The following is an 18,831-nucleotide window of genomic DNA, read 5'->3' as shown; positions in this document are numbered from 1 at the left end:
AGAAAGTAGTGACAGCCCTTGTCATCGTGGAGTCAGTAAAGGAAGGGGGAAAATATTTTTTTTTAAGGTTTTTTTTTTTTTTTTTTTTTAAAGTTCTTTGCCAAAAGTTTTCTAAAGTTAGAACCCTAGTTAAAAAAATGATTATGTTCAGAGAAGTTCTCAATCAGGAGTAGCAGCAGACCTAAAGTCTACATGTGCCTCATACTATCAAATCAAAACATTAGTCTCTGATTTATGAGGTGGGTGTAGTCAATAGGATCGTTGGCTGTGTTTCCGTTCACCATGTAATTGGACAACATATTTCGAAAATAAATTTGCTTAATGAAAATATGCAAATTAAAAAAAAACCCTTGTGTTTAGGTCAAAACTTTTGGTGCAAGGATGAGGCTTTTTTTCCTCTTTTTTTGGGCCGTATCGAAATTGGTTTATTTCGCAAAACTGCAATGGAAACACTTTTTTCGCATCACACATTAGCTGGAGGTCAATGGAGCAGCATGTTTCCAAATGACTTATCACGTGAAAAAGACATGTTCACGTGTGAGTTTCTTATTTAGCTGAAACGCTTCGATTGCATAGTTGTGGTTTTTTTTTTTTTTTTTTTTCTATACCTGAAATTTTAAAAAAGTTGGTCCCACATTTCTATGAAAACGCAGTTACTGTATGGATCCTACGAGAGCTGGACCGTGACTCTGAAAGTCCTTTCATCGGCGAATTGGTACCTGATATGTGTTGTTCGTGAAATGTACTGGGATGCTGAACGGCAGCGAGTGATGGTAAGGGTTCCTCAGCAGGATGGACACGATCTCCATCCGGGAAGGTTTCGCTTCCCGTTCTCCGTTCTGTAGCGCTCTCTCCAAAGATCTCTGACAGTATACGGCGTACTTCCCCACCTCGGTCCTTTGCGTCGAGAGAACAGAAACAACAACGTAGGAAAAGAACTCAAAAGTAGGAGCCCAAAAAGGCTGGATTCTGTTACTTTGCAGTATACTGCGACGTGACGGGATCAGCTCCCACCTGGGGTCGGCGTTGTGCTGAAGATACTGTCTGAGGTACCAGAGGAAATGCTGCTGCGGGAGGAACAGCGCCACACACAGCGACAACAGCTGCCAACACTACAGAAAGCAGAAAGAAAAAAAAGTAACCTTTTTTTTTTTTTTTTTTTTACTGCTTCGTTGGCTAAATTACAAAATAGCGATTTATTCCTCCTGAGATCTTTTTTTGTTTTTTCTGAATTATGTACATCCGACTGACCTGGGTTAGGGAGTAGTTGTGCGGCGTCCGGCGATTGGTCTGCTTGATCAGCTGGCAGTACATTTCGTTCTGCAGCTCCGGGTGGGTCAGACACACTTGCAGAGCATTCTGGGCCAGCGACGTGTGGTAATCAACGGAAGGGGACTCGACCAGAACGTTGATGAAAAGCTGACAGGACTGCAGAGACGGAACCAAGTCACTCAGGATAACTAACGACAGAGTGACGCAAAGACGCACAAGTCATGTTGGATGCAACCCATGTACATTAATCATAGATGGACTATTTTCTACTTAGGTACTTCTGAAAGGATTTTGTTTATGGATATTGGATACGCCTGTGACGATGATAAATTGTCCCAGTAATTATTGTGATAAACGATAATGTTGTTTTGAGGTCATTTTCAAGTAGCTATTCTATTGATAGTGGTGTGTTAATGCAGAGACTAAAACTTTCTGCAAACTGGAACTGGGGGATATTTAAATATCCAACGTAAAACACAACAACCAAAAACAATAAATGAAATGGAATTAAAAAAACTTGCAAAAACAAAATCATAAGCAGAATGTTTTACGATGTCTCTGGATAGAAAATTGCCTTTGAAAAAATATAATTTATATACAATTTAACTTATCGTGCAATTAACTGATTGTTTTTTACTTTGACTGGCTTAGTATTAGAGTGAACAAATACATGCCACACTTTTCAGACTTTTACTTGTAAGCAAAATAAAAACAATGTCAGTGGCTTATTTAGAAACTTTTAAATGAGGGGAAGAGAGGAAAAGGTGTTAGGAGGGCAGCAACGCTGGATCTCAGTGAAATATGTTAATATCCTACTGTATGCAAATAGAACAGAATAATTCAAAGGCTAAATTAAAAATAGTTAGTTATTGGTACATACAATTTTATGGGGCTTTTTGGGTGGGAATACGGTACATGTTTTTTTTCTTCCATTTCACAATTACACAATACGTTGTGTTGATTCACCATAAAAAAAAATTCCCAAAAATATACAGTAAGTCTCCATGGCAACAGCAAAATAAAATAGAAAAGATGCTCCTCTGATGTGTTTGCACTTCACTGAAAATCAGACGCACACAGGGAACTTTAATAACGGACTCCTCTTGTCTGAGGCCAAACAAAGACTCCATGTCATATTTCTCATCGGTCTCCTCGCATTCATTTAAACTTCAATGGCCCGAGTCAAAAAGAGCCTCGCTCGTTCCATTTTTGACTCATTGTTTGGCATTTGGGACAGTTTTCAGGGCTGGCTGCTCAAAGATAGAGCCCATCATCTCTGGCTTCAACTGAGCAACGGGCGGGAGGCACCGACAGCTCCGGGAGCGAGGGGGAGGAAGGTTTCGGAGGGGCCGCACTGAGAGTTGAAGAGGGAGAAAAAGGAACCGACATCCCTCTAGAACCTCCCCGAATTTTGCTTTGATCTCGTTTTGCGTCCCCTTCCACATGCAGTGGTCACCCCTCCCCCCTTTTCCCGCCACCCCGACCTGCCACGACTCTCCTCTAAGCAGAAGAGTGGCAGCCAAACCGCAGGAACAGTTGGCCTCAAACAGAGCAGATAATCAAGGCCATCATCTCCCTCCCACGCCCTCGATGAGCACGGGCCCCAAACGATCTATTTTGGAAGCGGCGCACATCCAGGTTGGGACAAAAAGAAAGCGATGCAGGCAGAACTGCAAAGAGTTTTTCTTTTTTTATTTATTTTCTTTTGCTAGTGGTTGGTGGCAGACAAATAAGAAACAAAAAATATATATAAAAAAAAGTTGATGAGGAGTTTGGAGACGGACCTTGAAGAGTTTGAGGGCTTCGGTCTGCAGGGCTTCAGACGGCAGAGTGGTGAGAGGCGAGCGCAGACCCTCCTTACAGAAGCTCAGGGCCTCGCTCTTCCACAGCACAGACTCTGGGAAGAGGAGCGGGAGTTTATGCGTGAGCCAGACGAAGCAGAGACGGGAGTTTCAGAGCTGCAGCGAGTCAGAAAACAGCTGGACAAAAGAAATCGCAGGCTGCTCTGCAGAGGGAACCCGAGCCAACGCAGGACATGAACCTCAGCAACGCATCGAGTGCTACTGAAGGTAATGTGTGTGTCCTTGAACTTTACACATCACCGTCAGTAGATTCATCAAGTGCAGGATCAAGGGTCAGGGAGAGCATGCAACACCTGGTTAAAACCGAACAATTTTAAGGTGTTCACAAGGTAAATTTAAAAAAAAAAAAAAAAATTGACAATGTTTCCTAGTGTCTTGCACAGAGGTTAATATCTAAATTTAAAGGTTTTAATCGTTAAAATATAAGAAAAGCTCATCTTGTTTAATTGAAAAAAGATTTGATTAGTCCAGCAGGTTAAAACATAATTTATTACCTCCTTGCTTTCATGTTTTCTTTCACCTCCCAAACATAAAAACTCAAATAGACGCAAACATTGAAAGAGTCGGCTTCCGTTTCTCACCTGGGTCTCCGTCCACATCCATAAGTTTACCAATGAGTTGCTCGTACTCCGTGCCGACCTTCAGCGTCGCGCTGCTGCCGGCGGCTACATTCAGGTGATACAGCCACGTATCCTGCCGCAAAATGAAGCGCACTTGTCGACATCAAGAAAAAGAGGGGGAAACAAAATAATAATAATAATAAAACGTTTTTGCTCTTCTACCTTCTCCTGCTTGGTGCCAATGAGCAGATACGTCGGGCTCTGGTCTTTGGGTTGGACCACCAAGGTGCAGTGAGAGGAGAGGAAGCCGCGGTCGCCGGCCTCGTAGTCCTCGTCTGAGTCGCAGGAGCGATCGACTTCCTGCACGGACGCCTCCCTCATCTGCAGCTGGCCCAGAGGAAGCTACCGCACGACAAATTAGCACGAGTGAGCGAAACGTAAGAGGCAGTAAAATGTTTTTGCCTTACAGGTAATTCATTTGAACAAAATTAAGTACAATTAAGAGACATTTTAACATCTCAAACCTTGTCCTCCTGGTTGCGAAAGTAGCAGAAGACTTTTCCCACCAACGAACACCAGACCAGCTTTGAGTGTCCGTGTTTGACCTTTGCGAGAAAACAAACGGCGCACACAGGTTTTTTAGAAAACCTCATTTTCATTTCATTTTTTTTTATTTAATTCACTCAATAACCCTGAATAGTTTATACAACAGCTAAAAGAAACCATAAATGGAAAGGAGCAGACTGTAGTATAAACTTTTAATATTTTCCTCCCGATTCACATAAGCTCAAAATTAGCTATTCAACTTTAAAGACTATTACAGACATATTTCAAATTCACAAAAATTACACATCAGCTTAATCAATGCTTTATCGCTTCGTCGTGATGAGCCTCAAACTTCTTGTAAATGCAGAAAGAGATTAAGATTCTTTTATCTCGCTGTCAAGATCAACAAAGTTCTGACTCAACGGGGCTGAATACAAATATTCAGGAGTGCATGAATGTGAAAACTTTTCACAGCATTGCATCTGTGATTTTGTTGTTTTTAAAGACTCTGACATTTATTTAGGGGATTCCTACATCCAAGCTGCAGATGTTCAGGAAGTTTTGTCATCAGGCAAGCAAACCGTTTAGACTCCAGGTGACGACTACCTGCCATCAGCTCATCTTCTCCTCCGCTACGCAACATAAACAGGCCGTGCAGCTGGAGACGATAATTACACGTCCCCGTCTGACAAGGGCCTCTGTCCGGACGAAGCCAGGCGTGCCTCCGTCAGAAGCGGGGTCGTCGTGGTTAAATGCCCTCGCCAGAGGTGGCTCCGCCCCCTGAACCGCCGTCGTGTCACGAGGCGCAGATCAAAGCCACGCCGCAGAGAGACGATGTGAGCTCCTTCGTCTTGGCTTGAGGCTGTCGTTCATCTGCCGCAGACCCGTCATGCACAAGTGCCTGTTTTAACGGCGGGAGATGTGGAGGGCAACATTCCTGCAGATCCTGATCCGGCGGCCGAGTCTGAACGTGAAGAGTTTGTCTGAAGGCGGCCGGGCCGTCTCAGTGAGGAAAACATCCTCATCTCAGGCTACGTCTGCTGTTAGGTTTGTCGTGAAATCTAATTTTTCTGGACGCTAAAGTCGTCCAATGATAATATTACTGTTTCGAAACCGTTTTCCAGTAGTACAATGATAATGGCAGCATAATGATGCAATAAACTTTAATTTTGTAAAGAACATTTCACCCTAGAAATGGAAGATATTTTAAATATCCAAAATAAAACCATAAATAAAATTAATCATGATGCCTCTGTAGGCAAAATTTTCTCTAAAAAAATATTAATCATCGGCATAAAAATGATTAACCTCATTTTAGTTGATCGTGCAATTAACTGATTAATTCCGACAGGCTTATCTGACATTTTCATTGCTCAACTTAACCCGTTACTGTAGCTTATTTATTTATTTTTGTTAATATGATGAATCACCTTTGTGAGCCAGCCTCTCACGGTGGGCTTTGCCCTCGTCTCCACGGTAACAGGGCTGCTGGATCGGACTTTCAGGATGTTCTGCAGAACTCTGATCCACTCCTCCAGGATGTTGGGCGAGTCAGCCGTCAGATAGAAAGTCTTCCTCTCTGTGATCAGCTGATGGCGGGAAACGGAGGGATAAAGAGAGAAATGGGGAAAAAAAAGCGAGAATCCAAATGGGAAACACGTTTCACAGCAGGGGAGATCAGAATCAGCTTCTGAAAACATTCCAGTCTGTGACTCTTTACCTGATGCCATTCCTCTATGCGTTTCTCTGGTATGCAGCAGTAAAACTCTACTCCTGTTCCAGACTCTTTCCTTAAATTTTTCTCTTTTTTTTTTTTTTTCCTTTTTAGCTCTCCAACTCTGGATCTTTCCAGATAAGACTTTCTGCTGTTAAACACTCAGTGGTATTGGAGTCTATGCACAAAGCATTTAAGGTAAAATGTGTTTCCACTTACTTGAAAAGTCTGCGCTCCCTCTCCACGCACTATGCAGCAGGACGAGTTCAGCTCAATCTGACCCTGAGGTTTTCTGATTACATCACTCTGAAGAAGAAAAACAAAAAAACAAAAGAAAAAAATACAGAAACACACGGTAAATAAGTAGACCTAAAGGTTTGTGTTCAAAATATCCCCACAGCAGTACATAAGTGTGAGGCGTAATTGTGAAATAATGAAGTGTTTTGCAATTAAAAGTTGGAAAAGTGTGAATTCAGCACCTCTTTACTCCGATACACCGAAATAAAATGTTAGCAAACAAATGTCTGAGTGTGTGGAGAGTTTTAAAGTGGCATTAGGACATAAAACTATTAACACACCAGCCACGTTTTGCAGCCGTTATCGTATTCTATACCAAGTCAAGGCGAAATGCACCACATGCGGTTTTAGCTAAAGTTCAAAAACCATATACAAGTTTAGATTTTATTGTCGCCGTCCTCAGAATGATAGAAAAATCGTACAAATATCCCAGCAGTGTTTTCAGGGGTAGAAGGAAGCAAACAGGCGAGCGGGAAGGAACTCACTGGAGACTTGTAGTAGAGGATCTCCCCGTTTCTCAGGACGAACCAGCGACGCTTCCAGGCTTTCACCTGACTGCCCATTTTCAGCAGGTACCCCGACTTCTCCATCGTCTCCTGCGGAAGCGAAAATATATTTCAGCTGAGCTGTCGGATCAGACTGTACTCTCCTCTCTCGCTGCTACGAAATCAAATCGAGGCCGTGAAGTGTAGCGCGGCGACCACAGACTTACGGGCCCGGTACTCTCACAGGAGTAGGAGGAAGTGCGCTGGACTTTGTGCTCGGGTTCGGAGTAGTCGCTGTCCAGGGAGTACGCATCCGGCGGGATCGCGTAGTCGCTCTCGGAGCTGATGGAGGACATGGACACACCTGTGGGGCAACAGAGACAATCTAGAAACGCACCAAGTGAACGCGAAGGGATTGCCCAAACTCTCCGCTTTCTCCTCACCTCTCTTTACAGCACGTGGGCTCCCAGGGACGCTGCCCTTCCTCTCTGGGCTTAAGATGGAGGTTCGCAGACTGGCCAGCGAGCTGCTGTCATCCTCCGAGCCGGAGTCGTCGTCTGGGAGAGGCACGCTGCTGATCTGGGTGGCTTTCTAGGAAACGCATGTCTGAATTCAAAAGTCTTTCTCGTGCCAACAACGCCTACATTTGAACAAAGATGGAAGCTGGAAATGGCGAGTACTTTGTGTAACAGTGAGACCAGCGTACAGCGCCGTACTCACCCCTTTCAGAGTGGTGTAGACTGGAACGTTGATGTTCTTGTAGATCAGCTGAGTAAAAGGCCCTGATGCGGGATACTGAGGCAGGGTGGAGCCTGAAACGTGACAGAGTTTTATCAGAGATCTGAAAAATTGCATAGCAGGTAGGGATCAGCATGAAGCCTCTGAGGACACAGCGCATCAGAGGGGAGCTCAGAACACAGAACCGCCTCCTCCGCATCCAAAGAAGTCAAATGAGGAGATTCAGGGATTATGTCATTCCTTTAGGATTGCCTTGGGATCCCGCAGAACAAGCTGCAGAGTGTCAGACGGACACTTTCCATAACGAGCAGACAAATGGATGGTTGCATCTGGGATTCTTGAGACGCAACAAAGAAGCAAAAGCGTTTATCCGTTTACCCGCACTAACTGGCTGCAGCTGCATTTGTTTTTGTTTTCTCTCAGTGCCTGAGCCAAATGAATGACAGGTTGTATATTAGTATTCGGGCCTCATTCCCAACCGCAGCAAGTGTAGCATAGCGTGAAAACTAACCGTTCTGTTACTGTTCCACTGTTTCAGTTCATTTAGTTGCCATCTAGTGGCTGAATCGGGTATGACATTTAAGAACATTCGTCATTGTATGATAATGCCACAAAAAGGACACAAAAGGGTGGGAGTTGCAACTTCAGCTTTGAGTCGGTCTTTGAAAGCACCATTGGTGCAATACGTCAGGCTATTTGTGACACTTTTTCTTCCGATTTCTTGCACAAATTGCCATTGAAATTGTCACCTGATGAGATGAACTCGCCTTTAATCTGGAGATGTGTCCTTGAGTGGCCAATGAGAAATGGAAAGATTTCTTTTTACTACACTTTAAAAAAAAAAAAGTCTTTTGACTTCAAACATGTAAATAAGAAAATATCTATCAAGAGCTCTGGATACAAATGAAAAAAGAAAAAAAAAATCGTAAAACTGATAATATATGCCCGTCGAGCCAGCATTTCAAACCTCAGTGTTTGCATCTCGACAATAACAGAGACATCAGGACTGAAGTCACGGCCGTCATTACAACCAGACCGTGACGTTTTACTGCTGCTGATTAAAGAGCAGCCTTTCCATCCTCTTCTCTTCCCCAGCCTTTCTTTTTTAGTTAAAGGCTGTTGGAGGAAAAAAAAAAAATCATAGGGGATGTGAAGGTTTGGAAAGCCTTGTGGAGGTGAAACAGACACCTGCACAGGTGTGTGCAGCCTCAGGCCAGAGGAAGTGACATCAAAAGCAGCAATGATGGATGCCCCAATAAGCCACTTTCCCCGTCTCAGCAGCGTAAGCGTCAGTTAAATGACAAGTTTCTTCACAGCGTTGACTCACTTCCCACAGGGAGACCCGCCGCGGCTCAAAACGGACAGGAACTATGGGGTTTGATTGCTGTTATAGAACGAGTGATGAATGAGACGGCGTCTCTCTCACCTCGTCCAAGACCCCTGGCCAAAGCCCCGACCTCCGAGACTCTCATTCCCGACTTTGCCACAGCATAGATCCGACTCTCCTGTAGGGAACAACACAAACACAAATACTCAAGCTTCGCTGTTACCACTCTTTACAAACCTTTAAAGGAGTAGCTTTTATGAGGGTTATTGGCTGTGTTTTTATCCAATTGAAGACAGTTTTATGATTGAGTGGGAAAATTTTTTTTTATCTGGCCCAGCAATATACTTGATTTCAATTTTAAAGCTCAGGGTGCTTTCACACCTGACAGAATCAATTCAATTGGGAATCAATATCGCAATATACATTTGTTACTTTTTCAGCCGGTGCAGTTCACTTTCACACGGCAATGTGTCAAATGATCCAAACCACTTGAGCAACCTGTTCCCCTCCTGTTGCCTGGGGGGTTCGCTGCACCAAGCAATACTGAAGGAAATGACACAAAAACCTCAGAAGAAGAAAAAGGTGCCGCTTCTTTCTTCATGAAAAAAAAATGGCGTCAGATTTTATTCGTTGCAGGATTTCTCATTTGTGTTTGGTAAAGGATATCGAACCATTTCTCCCTCTAGTGTTTGTTTTAGTTGTATTTACCCAGAATACCCTGCACTTCCTTGTTGTGGAGCGGTCTCCGGTCCGCTTGCCATTCACGTTTTATTTCCAACTGCAACTATCAAGTGTGAAAATACGCTAAGACACAACCTGATTATGATCCAGGAGAACAAAATGGGAATAATTTTCAGCCTTAACATTTTGAGTCCAACTCTAATTCATAACCTTCTCTAACCTCCCAACTCAACAACTGAAACAGCTGCAGGTCGTTTTGTACCCATGAGGGGAAGCGATGCAGAGGAGGAGTCGGCGGCTTGACTGCCTCCGGATCCAGCTGCTCCAGCTCCTCTGCTAGTCCCACGAAGGAGACGCCGTCCTGACACGGCTCCTCCGGCTCCGTGCCCTCCATCGCTTCGTCCATGCCGTCCAGGAGCCCGTCGTCGATGTCGGTTTCTTCCACGAGCTGAGAGAACGGCGAAGCGGTGGTGCCGCTGCTCTTCAGGGTGGACGAGGCGGAGGACGGCGTCACGATGTCTATGTTGATGTTGAGGTGGTGCAGTCGGTCCAGGCTGGGCTGCGGCTGGCTGTAGTGCTTCTTCACCAGCTGGATGCTGTCCCTGGGGGTGAGCGGAGTTCGTACTTTGGGGAGCGTCATGCTGGTGCCGGACTGATGGCCGGGGAGCTGGGGACAGATGGGGAAGGGATTGTTGGTGGAGGGCGATCGGGAAAAGAGGGGGCTTTTGGGGGCTACGGTCACGGTCAACCCGGGAGAGCTCGGTCTGTGCGCCATCTCGTACGCAGAGGACGAAGATGAAGAGGACGAGGACGAGTGGAGGCACTGGGAGCGGAACTTGCTGCTGAGCTCATCGGAGGAGTTGTCCCTGTCGGGGCCCCCCGGTTTGCTCTCGGGGCCCACTGGGAGCTCTGGTCCGGTGACGAGACCGTCCCTGATCCAGCTCTGACCGTCGTAGGCCGTCAGGTCTCCGAGACAGAGTCCTTTGCTGACCAACTCTGGAGTCCTTTTCACATCTGCAGCAGACAAAACGGGCAGTTATTGGCTAAAACGTAAAGCAGAAAATTTAAAAGTGCAAAGAAAATACACATAAAAAAGGCAGATTGCAAATATCTTGGAAATTACCATTAATAATACAGCTTAAACTTCAGTGTATTTAGTAGGAATTTATGTGACAAACCAACATAAAGTGTTTAGGGCTGCAACTAACAATTATTTTAGCAACTGATTATTCTATTGATTATTCTGACATTCAAGCAAATAAAAAAAAAAAAAATTGCCCCATTTTTCATTTAACTTCTTCGGCTTTTTTTTTTTTTTTTACACACACACATCTATATAAATATTTAAATTCTTTTTTAAAAATAAAAACATAAACATTTAATTGCCTAAAATGCAATAACAGCATTCCTTTAGTGAACACCTGATCGTTGGAGCCAAGGATGAACCTGAAGCTAAAAAAAATACTTCTAACACCAACATGTGAAAAACTCAGGCCTTTCTAATCAGTTTGACATTGACACAGCGTAGGGCTGATCTGTTGCCGATTATTTTTGGATTAACTGATATCAGGTGCTTAAAATGAGATTTTCCTTACTGAATTCGAACCAAGTTAATATATTTACAGACTAAGTTTTTTTTTGTTTCATCTTCAGTGCAAAATGAGTATTCTTTGTACAAGTTTGACATAATTACTGCTCTGTGTTGTTTTGTTTCGTCAGCAAATGGCTTTTTTTTTGTCTGTATACTCCAGTTAAGGGTTAACCGATGATTATTAAAGTTACTGATTCAGCACGATTAATCTGATTAATCGTTTCAGCACTAAAAGCGGTGTGCTGTTGGGGAGCGGAAGAAAACCAACAGTTTTTCTAATATTTCAACAACAACAACAAAAAAATAGAAGTGTGGTTTGGATCAGTTTTCAGTGTTTGGTCTTCATGGTGCTGCATGTTCACTGCTGACTTCCTTAAGCAGACACTTGAACAGCGACTTGTTTTAGTCTATCATGAAAGCCCCAATGGAATCAATTGATGTTTGTGGATATAATATGGTAGAATGTTAGAAAATAATCCAAATTAAAGGCAGTCCACCTGTTGGCAGGCTCTTGATGTTAGAGGCTGCCCCACGCAGACCAGTCTGTCTCCAGCTGTCATCCTGGGCGGGCGGCGTGCCGGGGCAGCTGGGAGGAAACAGAGGGCTGCTGGGCACCAGGTGGGCATCCAACACGGGGGAGTTGGCAAGGGATCCAGAGGACACAGGCTTCTCTAGGAGAGCTGCAAAACAAACAAAAAGCAGAGGGTATTCAAGCGACTCCGACACCCCACTCCGGCTAAGACCACCAGTCAACATCAGTCTAAGAGCATAATGGACGTCCCGTCAGCGTAAACACAGACAAGAGGAGGATTAAGGGACGGCCGTGGTGCAGAGATGAAGAGATTGCTGCTCTGCTGTCTCTAACTACAGGCTTGCTAAGCGGTGGAGATTGCACAGTTCAGCAGACCGTCCACACAGCCACTCATCATAAGAAGCATGTTTTGCAGCGGTGTAAACACCAAGTGTTCAAGTAGAGGCTTAGAAGCGGCTCCAGTAGTGCACCACGGTGTTGGGTCAGGTATGAGCCGTTATCGTCTGGACGGTTTGAGCGCCTCAACAGGAGATGCTCACCGGAAAGAAGCCCTCTGAGGGGATGACGCAGATTATTCCATTGAATAAGAGAAATACTTTGTGTTGTAGGTGATGTGTATATATATATATATATTTCTTTTTTTAAATATATATACAGTATTTAAATAAAAATTTGTCCCAAAAACATATGGTGTAGTGGAATCAAGTATATGTGAATGAAAGGTTTGGACGTCTCTACGACATATTCCTGTTGGTGGTGCAGTTTTGTGCAGCCTGATTACAGATGAAAAGCACAAACAAGCTTGTCGAAGGCGATGCAGTCTAAACGCCGACTCAACGTGTACGCCTCAAACTGACTGGACAGTGACCAGTCAACCCACCCAATCAAAACCAGAGATTGCTATGCCGCATTCAGAGTCCAGAGACCAGAGACCGACCAGATAAGATTCCCATCTTGAATTTACTCAACAGAAATGTACAACATGCAGCCAGGAAAGTGAGCAAGGACACCAAAACCCAGAATAGAACCCTTTATTCCTGAGGACTTTAAAATGCAACAAAATAGCCGTAACCAGTTTGAGGCGCAACGACCATGCCAGAAATTTGCACTTGCAACTCAAGCGGATCAGAGGCGGACTTCTGTTTTATTTCTGCACAAACCGATAAGAAAGTGCTAAAATGTTTCAAATAACATACATATTTCATTTTATTATAATGGTTACAAAGCTTTTTTTTTTTTTTTAATGTAGAACATTTTTGACCCAAATTTGTGCCCGTAGGGAGGCTGAGAAGTAACAATCTTTATACGACGATGACAAGAAGGGGAGTGCAAACCATTTCAGATATTTTAGAACTGAAGAATCAGCAAAAAAAAAGACGATGTGCGAGCATCACTCATGATGAATAACAGGAGGAAGATTTAACTTGTTATCAAAGTAAAGTTTATCCAGTAGGCTGATTCATTATGTCTTATTCGGGCATGCTTCTACACTTTTTTTTTTTTTTTTAGCAAGACAAAGCCGGGGTGAATTCTGCAGCAGCGCTTCCGTGATTCTATAATAAAAATTTACACATTTCCTGACCCATTTTCCTGGTGCAAGTTTAAAATTGGCACACAAAACATGTGATTCTTAACTGCGATCCAAGATGTCTTCTCCAATAGACACAGTGACGCTAATTGGAGAATGAAGAGAAACTTAATTTTCACGCGACAGAGCATTCCAGCTCGTTTTGTGAGAACTCACACTGTAGCTTGTCCTGCAGCAGCACAATCTGCTCCGTCTGCTTCACATTTGCGAGTTTCAACTGCTGGTTCTCCAGCTCCATCTGCAGAAGAGCACAAGTAAGCAGGGTTTGCACCATAAAAGGTAAGGCAAAGTACTCGGTTCTATCCGTGTTCGCCGGCTACTGTGTACTTAACCAGCCGTCTCTGTTTGTTTAGCGGATTCATCTGAACATGCCCGATCTTACCTCTCTGAGCTTAAACGTGACCCAGTCTTTAATCTTGGCAGCCTTCTCTTCGATAATTTTTGCCTCCTGGGCTCTGACTAACATCTGTAACGCAGAAAATAGGATTTGCGGGCTTCGACTTACACTTCAGGCACATAAATAGACGTTTCCCGTCTTTATCTGAAGCTTCGGCCCTGTACCTGTTGTTCCAGCTGGACCTCTAATCTCTTGATTACAGCATCCTTCTCCTGGAGCTGATTGGTCAGGTCCTGATACTTTTTGTAAAGTGAGTTCTCCGAGTCGCCGGTTTGCACGTTTGCAGACTTCAGCTTCTCTTCCATGACCTGGATCTGAAATGCAAAATTGAATGTGCATTTAAATAATGTCAGCTCAAATCAATGCGATCCTCTTCAGTTTTTGCCGACTGCTGACGAGGCAAAGATTAAAAAAAAAAAAAAAGACCATGCCATTTGCCAGCTCTGCTCAGAAAAGCCTTTTAAAGCCCTGAGGTAGTTTTTGGGGTTGAAAAGACACGGTGTCCTTAAATTACTACCTACAGAGAACACCTGGAGCAGGCAGAAATGATGGAAAATTCACGATTAAAGCCGACAGCATGAGAGCAGAGGAAGCGTAAAAAGAAAAAAAGAATGACAAACGCTTTATTATTTGTGGTAAGGCAAGCTAGGATAGTTCATAATTAGGTTGAAATGTGAGGTAGCCCTCAAGTTTTACACTGGATTCATTCTGTGAATTTCAGCAGTATATGGGTACTCTCTTTGATTTGTTTTAACATACTCCCAGCTCTGCCCTTCTGTGTTTAGCTGCGTCTCTTTCCTGCATAAAGACACTGAAGGAGCTACTGTTGCCACAAGTGGACGTACTCTTTGCTTTTCTTTCCCAAATAAAACATGGCTGGTTCAGAGTGTTTGGGTTTGTTTGAGTCTTTTTTTCCTGGACAATGCCACTGACACAGTTGTTGCTGATATAACATTTCTTTCTAAGTCAAATCACTTCTGTGTTCAGAAGTGTCTTGACCTTTGTGTGCTCCAAAAAAAAAAAAAATTCCCGAATGCGTTTTTAACCGTGTCTCTTTTCCAGAGGAATCTACTTAGTTAGCAACTGTCAGTATTAGCTTTGTGACTCTCTTTGTTACCCAAAAAAAAAAAAAAAAAAAAACATCCCTCTGTTTGGCTGTGTTTTATCAGATGACAGACCTATAAAAAAAGTCACGTGTATTAAGGTAGGTTCTTAATGCATAAACTTGTGAAAACTGTATGAACCATTATAGAATTTGAAATGAGGAAGAGGCAAAAAAAGACTGACATGCATGAATGTCATAAATGTGACATAGCACCCGTTTATCATTTATGACTCTTCATAAATAATTACAACTGTTGTCCTGGAGTTTCATTCAGTAAATAATGCCACTTTTAATGCAAAGGTGCCAAAAAAAGTTGCATGAAAAATCCATTACAGTGTAAACTTTGCATTATTCAGTAAACAATGACACTTTTAATGCAAAATTCCATTAAGACTTGCATTAAAAGTGTCATTACTTACCAAATGACACTTCATGACAACAGTCATAAGCATTCATAAAGACTCCTTCATGTTCATAACAGGCGTTACGTCGTGTTTATGGACAGTGTCGTGTCATAAATACATAATATTCATATTCATTTGATTTCTATGATCAAAATAAATCACATTTTAGCCATTACCTGTTTTTCAGCTTTCTCAGCCCTCTGATCGGCTTCTGACACCCTGTGCTCCAGCTCCTGCATCTGTAATACAGAGAAAAATGTTAAAACATATTTCAACACATCAACTGTTTCTGTCGGAGGGAAGAAGTCGGTACTAAGCGCGGTGAAACGCCAAGTGTGGCTTCTTCAATAAGAAAATGACTTACAACACCAAAACAGAAACTAGCATAAGAACATAAGCTGACTTCATGTTTAAAAAATGGATGCAGGCTATAATGTTGACAAAAAGACAGACTAATGGCTGGAAACGTTCTGCAATCTAAGAAACACCTGGTGGAACATCTAGCAACTTAGCTAATTAGTTGAAATGGCAACAGGCCAGAAACCCACTGACTCATCTTTGGGACCTCGGGCAGCACTGCATTAAAACCAGACACGAGTCTCAGCATTCGCTCAAGAACGCCTAACAATGCAAGCTTGAGATAAAAACCCTCCTCATCGCCAGTTTTTATGTGGAGAACAATATCTCTCCCACTATAAATGTAGATAATAGCAGTGTGGCTGCGCGCGCGCCGTCATCACGACAGTTCACACATCTGCAAGCACCTCGTCGCACACTCCCTAGAAAGCCTGGACGGCCTTTTTCTTTTTTCTCGTGAGTTCAATGACCCAGTTTAAAGGAGAACAAACACGTTAGTGGATTCTTTCTGGTTGAGAGAAACGTGTGAATTCCCCCTAGACGCTGTGTTTTCTCCATCCATCCTGTTTACTCCTCATTGCCTCCATAAAGGCCAGCATGTAAACACTTCTCTTCAGCCAGATTAAAGTCCGACAAACAGCCGGAGGATCGGGGGTGAAGACCGAGAATGACTCCTCTGGCTAAGGTCAGCAGGGGCGAAAGGCTTCGTCGACAGAGAGAAGCAAACTGAAATCATCTCGCATTTGAAAGCTAAAGACCTTCAGAAAAAGCAAATACAAGAGGTGAATTTTAGGCCTCTCTAAGGTTCCAACGTTGGAAGGAAGATGGAAGAACTTCATATCAGAAAAGAACAAGAAATAAAAATGGAGGCAACATCCTGCTAGACGCTGGATAACGGATGCTGGGCTAACCAATGAGAGCAATTACATGTAAGCTACGGCAATTCAAACATCTTGAAGACACATTACAGTTAATTAACTACCCTAAAATGTACTTTATCTCTCAAAATTAGTAAAGTGCATGCGTTTATTTTTTGCCTTGGGGCGTAACTAATCTCCACATACGACCTCTTTACACCGGCCTTTTCCGTCTCCACTTGTGTGATACGACATTGTCTAATTCTGTGGTAATTCAGCCACACGTGACGAAACCAGAGAGCAACATGACAGAGGACATATGTAACCAAACCAACATATGGGACAGTTACACATGGTCTTTATGTTGCACGACGCAAGAGGGTTGTAAACGGTGGACACTGTTGTGCACAAACAAGCTCGTTCATAAGTGGGGATAACATTTTTGGCGAACTTTGAAACTTTATTATACTGTAAATATAGCAGAGAGAGAAGGCTTGTAAATGGCCTGAGACCAGGAATTGAATTTCTTTCATTTATATTAGAAGGTATTTTGACCACAGATTAATGTACTTTTTGTTTTATTATTATTAATTTGAATTTTACAATCTAAATATAAGAGCTATCACTGCTTGTGTAAAAATGGTGATGGTTCACAATTCCTTTGAAGGTTTTTCCAAGTTAGAAGATATAAATATACAAAGATGCCACAGCTGTTTAAGCTTTCGGTTAGGAATGAATCCAGAGTCATACGCGCATCTAAGGGATCCGACCACTTCCTAAAACATTTAGACATCCTACGAAACGCCTACAAAGACAACAGTTTAGTTTTTTTTTTAAACAAGTATATAAAAAAGGACAAGATAAATGAGAGTTCTTACACACTGCAGTAAACCTTGTGACTTTTCAGCACAATCCGACACTAATTGTCAAGCAGCACTGTGAAGATCAAACCATGTGAGGCTAAGTGATTAATGTAACTTGTCCTAAATTGAATTAGAAATGGTCAGCTGGCGCAGGTTAGGCTCGCTACTGCTGTGCTGCATCTGAGACGAGACTTCGGAGAAAGTTTTTCAAATCGTTTCCGGCTATGCCTTTGTTGATTTGTAGCAGAAATATTAGAGCAGAACATCTCGTACAGTAAACAGCAGCTGCTTCCATAATGTCCACTGCTCTCTTTGGTTCCTTACTCTCTGCAAGTGTTTGCTTGTAAATTAGTGTCTCTCAGTGGTAAACAACCATAGAATACCGTGCATCATTTTTGACCCATCTGCTTCCTCTGCAGATACAACCATACGCACTGTGACAACCCTCTTCTTTGTGAAGTTGTTATTGAGAGAAGAAAACTCAAAAGGTAGGGTTTTTTTCTTTTTTTTTTGCAATAGTGAATTCTTTTAAAATGCCGTCACTGGAACATCAAAAGCCTTCAGAAACTGTCACATTTTGGTATTTTCACCCCCCCCCCCCAAAAAAACTATTTTCCTGTACAGACCTTTCTAATTAGGACTTGTTAAAATCCACAAGTTATACGGGGTTTCTTCCTCTCTTCCTTATTTCGTCTGACTCACTGGCCGCTGCTGGAGATAAGTCCTATGTCAAAGGCAAACTGCGTCAACTTTTTCCTTTTTCACTCATGTTTTTCCATTCCTAAGTGGGTCAATGCATAAAACACTCCTAACTTGGCGAGCGGCGAGATGAGGAGCATGAAGCGGTATTTCCAAACAGCAATAAGATGACAGCATAGTAGTCCCCCGTTATACACTAATCCACACACACAGCGATGCGGGCCTTCACTGTAAACCTTCCATGTGATTGTGCTTCATTACGCATGTAAGTTATTGCAGGAAGGAGCAACAGAAACTCCTAAAAATTAGGTATCATCATGTAAGACAACAAAAAAAAAACTGTGGAATAATCAGGAAGAGAACTAAGGCATGAAGAGCAGTACGTTTGTGACCGTCTGAAATGACCACGTATAAAACGGAGCGCCTTGACGCCGAGCAAGAGAGTGTCATTTTCATTTAACAAACATTTAAATCTAAATCAGAGAGCTGCAAAAACACTAAATTAGAAACTGACACTTTTGCCTGTGGTGTTTCGTGAGTAAAGAAGAAGGTGGTGTTTTAGGTCAAATTGCTCTTAATTATAATTCAGCAAAATAAGAAGCTGTCCAGGCTAGGAAAACAAGCTTGAAAGCATGGAGAAAAAAAAACAAAAAAAAAAGGGTGGGGGGGGAGCTTCGATAAATGCCACTGACAGAATTTTACTGCCGGAGTCTCTTTCTTTAGGAATACTGGTTCTTTAATTGTTATGGAAACATTCATTTGGACTCATCAATGTTGTATTTCATCTTTTTTTTTTTTTAATTTTTAATAATCCGTTTTCATTACTCATTGTAAAATGATTCCCCATCCTGGTCACGCCACAGTTCTGCTGTGAACCGCTCCCAATCAACTTCATCAGCACAAAACTAAGATGTAACCTTCTCCACGTTTCCCCATCGTGGGGGGAAACATTTTGC

The 18,831-nt window shown here is 42.8% G+C and overlaps 1 protein-coding gene across 1 annotated transcript in view; it reads right to left on the bottom strand.

Moving 5' to 3' along the window:
• Positions 1 to 18,831, bottom strand: part of plekhh1 (pleckstrin homology domain containing, family H (with MyTH4 domain) member 1) — a 37,435-nt gene that overhangs the window by 10,200 nt on the left and 8,404 nt on the right. The window contains exons 3-22 of the mRNA XM_015041473.1: positions 15,276 to 15,338; positions 13,755 to 13,904; positions 13,576 to 13,659; positions 13,350 to 13,431; positions 11,571 to 11,753; positions 9,745 to 10,496; positions 8,901 to 8,979; positions 7,457 to 7,548; positions 7,180 to 7,327; positions 6,964 to 7,100; positions 6,737 to 6,847; positions 6,174 to 6,260; positions 5,671 to 5,829; positions 4,219 to 4,299; positions 3,917 to 4,096; positions 3,716 to 3,827; positions 3,057 to 3,169; positions 1,252 to 1,428; positions 1,015 to 1,112; positions 720 to 897 (exon numbers count right to left, since the gene is read on the bottom strand). Of these exons, the coding sequence (XP_014896959.1) occupies positions 720 to 897; positions 1,015 to 1,112; positions 1,252 to 1,428; positions 3,057 to 3,169; positions 3,716 to 3,827; positions 3,917 to 4,096; positions 4,219 to 4,299; positions 5,671 to 5,829; positions 6,174 to 6,260; positions 6,737 to 6,847; positions 6,964 to 7,100; positions 7,180 to 7,327; positions 7,457 to 7,548; positions 8,901 to 8,979; positions 9,745 to 10,496; positions 11,571 to 11,753; positions 13,350 to 13,431; positions 13,576 to 13,659; positions 13,755 to 13,904; positions 15,276 to 15,338 (3,066 nt within the window). The remainder of the gene's footprint in view (positions 1 to 719; positions 898 to 1,014; positions 1,113 to 1,251; positions 1,429 to 3,056; positions 3,170 to 3,715; positions 3,828 to 3,916; positions 4,097 to 4,218; positions 4,300 to 5,670; positions 5,830 to 6,173; positions 6,261 to 6,736; positions 6,848 to 6,963; positions 7,101 to 7,179; positions 7,328 to 7,456; positions 7,549 to 8,900; positions 8,980 to 9,744; positions 10,497 to 11,570; positions 11,754 to 13,349; positions 13,432 to 13,575; positions 13,660 to 13,754; positions 13,905 to 15,275; positions 15,339 to 18,831) is intronic.

The sequence above is a fragment of the Poecilia latipinna genome, unplaced genomic scaffold (genome assembly GCF_001443285.1).
Source record: "Poecilia latipinna isolate Pla-1442-1.1 unplaced genomic scaffold, P_latipinna-1.0 Scaffold553, whole genome shotgun sequence".
NCBI lineage: Eukaryota > Metazoa > Chordata > Actinopteri > Cyprinodontiformes > Poeciliidae > Poecilia > Poecilia latipinna.
Note: the sequence above shows the minus strand (reverse complement) of the source record. Positions and strands in the feature narration are given on the sequence as shown.